At 38.6% G+C, this 6,333-nt stretch overlaps 1 protein-coding gene across 1 annotated transcript; it reads left to right on the top strand.

Annotated features, from left to right (window-relative positions):
- Positions 1-1,661: 1,661 nt before the first annotated feature.
- Positions 1,662-2,168, top strand: LOC138875893 (uncharacterized mitochondrial protein AtMg00820-like). Its single transcript, XM_070154768.1, has 2 exons — positions 1,662-1,760; positions 1,851-2,168. Exons 1-2 carry the CDS (start codon positions 1,662-1,664, stop codon positions 2,166-2,168), a joined length of 417 nt encoding a protein of 138 aa, XP_070010869.1.
- Positions 2,169-6,333: the final 4,165 nt, after the last annotated feature.

Genomic DNA, 6,333 nt, shown 5'->3' with positions numbered 1-6,333 from the left:
AAATGAATGTAATGCAAAAGAAAAGGCCAGTCAAAAGTACAAAACCTTTGTTCAAGAGAAAAATAGGCTACCTGGGTGGGCTAAAAGGATTTTAATTTACCCTTTTGCCTATAGAAATGGACCCAAACTAGTTTGGGTTCCTAAGACTAACCCTTGATTTCTTTTTGCAGGTCCAAGTGAAGGGAAGTAGCTAAATATGGTACATGGATAGTGGATGCTCAAAACATATGACTGGAAGCAAGAACCAATTCCTTTCACTTGAGGACTTAAAAGGAGGTAATGTCTCCTTTGGAAATGGGAAGAAAGGAGAGATTATTGGGGTTGGAAAGGTAGGTAGGATAGACTCACATTCCATTGAGAATGTCTACTTGATAGATGGCTTGAAATATAGCCTAAACATTGTATTACAACTGTGTAACAGAGGTAACCTTGTAGCATTTACCTCTACCAAATGATTTGTGATTAATCTTACCACTGACAAGATTGTTTTGCAGGGAAAAAGAGTTAATAATATTTACATTGTAGATTTGTCCACTCTTTCAGAAAATGAACTTACTTGTTTGAGTGTGTTAGACAATGATCCCCTCTTGTGGCACAAAAGACTTGGTCATGCAACTCTGAATCAACTCAATAAATTAGTCTCCAAGGACCTGGTGATAGGGTTATCTAACATCAAGTTCAAGGAAGACAAAGTTTGTGAGGCCTATGCAAGGGGAAAGCAGGTAAGATCATCCTTTAAAAGCAGGAAAATGGTAAGCACAACCAGGATGATGAAACTGGTTTATATGGATTTATGTGGTCCAATGAGAACATTGAGTAGAGGTGGTAAGAAATATATGATGGTACTTGTTAATGATTCTTCTAGGTTTACCTGGGTACTGTTTCTAACATCTAAGGATGAAGCATTTGATATGTTTACTGCCTTTGTTAGAAAAACTCAAAAACAACTAGGTAATCAACTTGCATCAATCATGTCTGATCATAGAACTGAATTTGAAAATGCTAAGTTTGTTGAATTTTATAATGAGCAAGGTATAGATAATAATTTTTCTACCCCTAGGACTCTTCAACAAAATGCAGTAGTTGAAAGAAAGAATAGGACTCTTGAAAATATGGCTAGGACTATGCTTCTTTCTTACTTCTGGGCAGAGGCTGTAAATACTGCATATTATATCATTAATAGATGCATGACTAGACCTCTTGTAGAGAAGACTCCCTATGAGTTACCTAAAGGGAGAAAACCAAATATATCCCATCTTAGGCCATTTGGATGCAAGTGCTTTATGCACAATAATAGAAAGGACTCCCTAGGTAAGTTTGATCCCAGAAGTGATGAGGGAGTATTCTTGGGATATTCTTCGCATAGTAAGGTTTATAAAGTATTCAATAAAAGAACTTTGTGTGTAGAAGAAAGTGTACATGTAGTTTTTGATGAAACTAACATTCTTTCTGAGAGACAGGAACATGAAGATAAAGCTATTGGGCTGGTAAAAGATTTGAGTGAAGTCTTAGCTCAAGCTAAAGTTGCACCAAAAGAAGGAACGGGTGATGGAATAGGTTCTTCCATCTAGGGAAACCTGACAGGAGGAACTAAACAAAGAGGTACTGAAATCAATCCCCTAAAGGAACCTATTCATGAACATGTTCATCAGCAATAGAACATGGGAGAAACATCAAGCAGAAATCAGTTGGTTGTAAAACCTCACAAGTATCAAAGTTCTCATCCCATTGAGAACATAATCATTGATCCAACCTCTAGAGTTAAAACTAGATCACAATTAAAGAATCTGTGTGCTTTTTATGCTTTCCTATCTCTTACTGAACCTAAAAATGTTGTTGAGAGTTTGTAGGATACAGACTGGGTAAATGCAATGCAAGATGAACTCAATCAGTTTGAGAGAAGTCAAGTTTGGTATCTAGTTCCACGACCCAAGGGCATATCAGTAATTGGCACTAAATGGGTCTTCAGAAACAAGCTTGATGAACATGGAATAGTTATAAGAATTAAGGAAAGATTGATGGTCCAAGGTTATAGCCAAGAGGAGGGTATAGATTATGATGAGACCTTTGCTCCAGTTGCAAGACTAGAGGCAATAAGACTCCTCATAGCTTTTGTAGCACACATGGATTCACTCTTCATCAGATGGATGTCAAAAGTGCCTTCCTGAATGGCTACCTAAAAGAAAAAGTGTTTGTTAAACAACATCCAGGGTTTGAGAGCAAGGAGTGCCCAGAACATGTGTACAAATTAGACAAGGCTCTCTATGGACTCAAGCAGACCCCTAGAGCATGGTATGAACGATTGTCTAAATTCCTGGTTGAACATGGCTACAAAAGAGGTAAAATTGACAATACTTTATTCCTGAGGGAAAAAGGTAAGGATCTTCTTGTGATACAAATATATGTTGATGACATAATTTTTGGGGCAACTACTGACAAACTAAGTAAGGATTTTGCCAAATTAATGGGGAGTGAGTTTGAAATGAGTATGATGGGTGAGCTTAACTTTTTCTTAGGCTTACAGATTAAACAAAACCCAAATGGAACCATGATCCATCAGCAGAAATATGCACAAGAGTTGATCAAAAAGTTTAAAATGGATGAATCAAAGGAAATAGACACCCCCATTGCAACAACTACTAAATTAGACATAGATGAACCTGGTTCATTTGTTGATCAAAAGTTGAATAGGGGTATGATTGGTTCACTTTTGTATCTTACTGCCAGCAAACCTGACATAGTTTTCAGTGTAGGGCTTTGTGCTCATTTTTAGGTTAATCCAAAGGAATATCACTTGACTACTGTCAAGAGGATACTGAGATATTTGAAAGGCACTACTGATCTGTGTCTTTTGTACCCTAAAGGTAGTAAGTTCAATCTAGTAGGGTATGTTGATGCTGATTATGCAGGTTTTCTTGTGGATATGAAGAGCACCTCAGGTATGGCTTATTTTCTTGGTTCATGTCTTGTATCATGGGCCACTAAAAAGCAGAATTCAGTGGCCTTGTCCACTGCTGAGGCTGAATATGTTGTTGTTGTCTCTTGTTGTGCTCAATTGTTGTGGATCAAACAACAGCTAATAGATTTTGGCATTGAAGTTGGTTGCATTCCTATCTTCTGTGATAACACTAGTGCTATAAGTATGACAAAGAACCATGTTCATCATAAGAGGACTAAGCACATAGATGTTAGACACCACTTCTTAAAAGATAATTATGAGAAAGGATTGATCACCATAGAATTCTGTGCTACTGATAAACAAATTGCTGACATCTTTACTAAAGCACTGAGTAGAGAAAACTTTGAAAGGAACAAGTTGGAATTAGGGATGATTAAGATTACCTAATGGGACCAGCTCAGAATGCACAATGAAAAAAAATGAATGAAAAAAAATTAAAAAAAATTGTTTTTGGCTAGGAAATCTGAACTTATGTAAATATCTAGATTAATTTTTACTCTGCTTCATACTATAATTAGTATACTCCTGTGACATGTATTAATATGACTCACTGATCTCTTATAAAATTTTCTCTATTATGGTTAATTGAGGCATGGTCAAGAGAAATCTAAATGAAAAACCTGGTTCATCAGTATTGGTTCATCTGAATGCTAATGTATGTTTTCTATACTCTGCACAATTAGAAATATAAATATTTAAATCATGAGCAGAAGTCCTACAATTGTTCAACTCCTTAGAAAATTCTATCCAATTGTTTTTGAACCAGTTCCGCCAGCTTTAGAACTCTAAACCACAAAATTTGCCTAAAATCTAGGGAAGCTTAACCGTTCATTCAAACCGAAAATTTCAGGTTGATTAAACCTCTAATTGATCACAGCTAAAGTTGTCATTATAAATTAAATGTGTATTTCTCTTTAAATATGCATCATTACCTCCTGTCATCTTCATAATTCTAAACCGTAAGAAACCCTTCTTCAGTTTCAATTGCTTTCTTCTCCAAAGTTCTAACTCACCAATTCTCTCAAGAAATCAGCGATAATGACAAACCCACAAGACAACCTTGGAACTCCTCCACAACCCATTCCCTCTGATTCATCTACCCCTCCTCCACCTAGCACGACTCCCAAACCTAGGCTGAGAAGGGTAAAAATGCTTGCTCGAAAAATAGTAGCTTCTGGGGATCTTTCAAAGAAATTAAATGAGAAATTAAAGGCAAGCCAAGTCCAAGATTCTGAGTCTAACTCTGATTCTGAGTCGTACAAATCTGCTAGTGAGGGGGAAGGACCTGGGTCTTCTGACTCCGAGGAGGCTCAAGAATCCCTTTCTAAGGTAAGTTCTTCTTTGATTGAGAATTTAGAAAATATGTTTGTTTTGGTTGGGCCTATCAGGGATGTGGAATTACTTGAGGTAAGAAGGAGTGGAGGTAAAAAAAATCTAAAAAAGAAAAAGAGAGAGAGGGTGACTGTGGTGACAAGAGGGAAAAGGGGGAAGGAGTGGTTGATCATTCACCCACTGCTGATTTGTCTGTACCTGCTATTTGTGGGATGGTACAAGAAAATGTTGAAAAAAGTGGCAAGAAGTCAGGGGGAAGTGGTTCTGGTGAAGCTACTGAAGGGTTAGTCAATCTAAGTGCACGGGGAGATGAACCTGGTTCAACAACTGAAGAGACTCTGGAAGACCTTTTGAAAAAGGTAGGTGCAAGTTACGATCCAAAGAAAAGGAGAACATCCACACCAAAAGCCCCCAGTGCTCCTAAACCTTCCAGGAAACAAAAGACTTCCTCCCCAACACCTACTGAAACTTCCTTGCCAAAGGGAAGAGCCACAAAAAGTAGGGTGAAACAGAGTGAGAGTGATCTAAAAAAGGCTCTAACTGAGAATAAGAAGAAAAGGGTGGCTAAAGGAAAGGGTAAGGTTGCAGAGTCCTCGGAAGCTGTTGATGTTGAGGAGATGAAACAGGTCCATCTGGAGAGTTACAATAGTGGAGGTTCAGACCCCCAAGACCAAAAAGTCCAAGACTTCTTCCAAGAAGTCTTCCTCTATGTCTGAGGCTGTTGAACCTTCATTAGCCAAGAGGACAAGGTCTACAGTGAAAAGTAAACAAGTTAGAGTTTCTGAAGATGAGGAATGGAGTGAAAAAGAAGAAGATGAGTCTGATGGTGAACAAGACAAACTTTCCATGTTTGGCAAAAGAAAATATTTGAAGGGAAGATTGCTGAAAGACCTAGTGGAACCAGGAATGATGATATTGATGGATGTCTTAGCTGCTCGGGGCTGGAAGGACATGGTCCTTCAGATGGATGGAAGGCTAGCCAGGAATGAGATCATTGAGTTCATGGAAAATGTAGATGTTAAGGATGGCAGAGTTAGCAGCCTGGTGAAAGGAGTTCACATGACCTTTGATTCAAAGAAGCTAGGTGAGATCCTTGACATACCCTCTGAAGGGTTTGATGACTATACAAGGCAAAGGTGGCCATGTCTGGACTCCTTTCCTACTGCCCTTGAAATTACCAGGAGGTTCTGTGATGCTGCAGATATGAATGAGGCTAGGGCTGTTCAGAAGAGTAAAATGAGGCCACAACACAAAGTCTTGTTTGAATTTGTCAACAAGTGTTTGTTGCCTCGGCAGGAAAAGAGGCACATTGCTAACTACATGGACTTGGTGCTGATGGAGTGTCTTGAAAGAACAAGGCAAATCAACTGGCCTGCATTCATTATCAAGCTGCTAGACAGGGTTATCAATGGCTCCAAGGCCCATTCCACTCCTTATGGGTTCGTTTTGACTACTGTTCTTGATCGCTGTAAGGTGCTACTGAAGAAGTGGGAAATGGCCTCAACCAAAGATCACTTTGGAATCAACACTTTGATTGCCTATGATTATGAGATCACTGCCATTCCCAATGAACTTGGTTCATCACAGAAGACACCTATAAACAGCAAAGTCAGAGCCCTGGTGCAGGAGAGTGGAGCAAAAGATGCAGAGATAGCTAGGCTGAAGGCTCGCTTAGCTGAGGTTGAATTTGAGAGGGATTCTCTCAAAACTGAGCTCACTAAGGAAAAGGAGAAGAATGATGGGGTTCTTCCGAATATGTTGAATCTTCTCCAAGCCCAAAACCAACCCTCTAGCTCTCCCAAGCCTTAGGAATTCTAGTCGTTATCTCATGAACCTGTCTAGTACCTTCAATGACCCGGATTAGGGATTTTTCTTTCTTTTTGCTCATGTTTTGAATATTTTTGCTTTCTGGGTGTGGAGTGTGGTAGCAATATATCTTCTATCAATGATATCTATTGTTTTTGCTCTTGTTCAATGTTAATTTTTCCTTAATAGTTTAAATATGTTTGCTTGATTACTGATGATTAATCCATGATTGCACT

Source organism: Nicotiana sylvestris, chromosome 8, assembly GCF_000393655.2.
Source record: "Nicotiana sylvestris chromosome 8, ASM39365v2, whole genome shotgun sequence".
Lineage (NCBI taxonomy): Eukaryota > Viridiplantae > Streptophyta > Magnoliopsida > Solanales > Solanaceae > Nicotiana > Nicotiana sylvestris.
This window is presented reverse-complemented; position numbering and strand designations above follow the sequence as displayed.

What these genes read in the sequence shown, in the direction of transcription:
- LOC138875893 (XM_070154768.1), top strand. Translation starts at nt 1,662, where the DNA reads ATGGGAGAAACATCAAGCAGAAATCAGTTGGTTGTAAAACCTCACAAG. An exon ending in TCATTGATCCAACCTCTAGA is followed by an intron (nt 1,761 to 1,850) that starts GTTAAAACTAGA and finishes GAGAGTTTGTAG; the next exon opens with GATACAGACTGGGTAAATGC.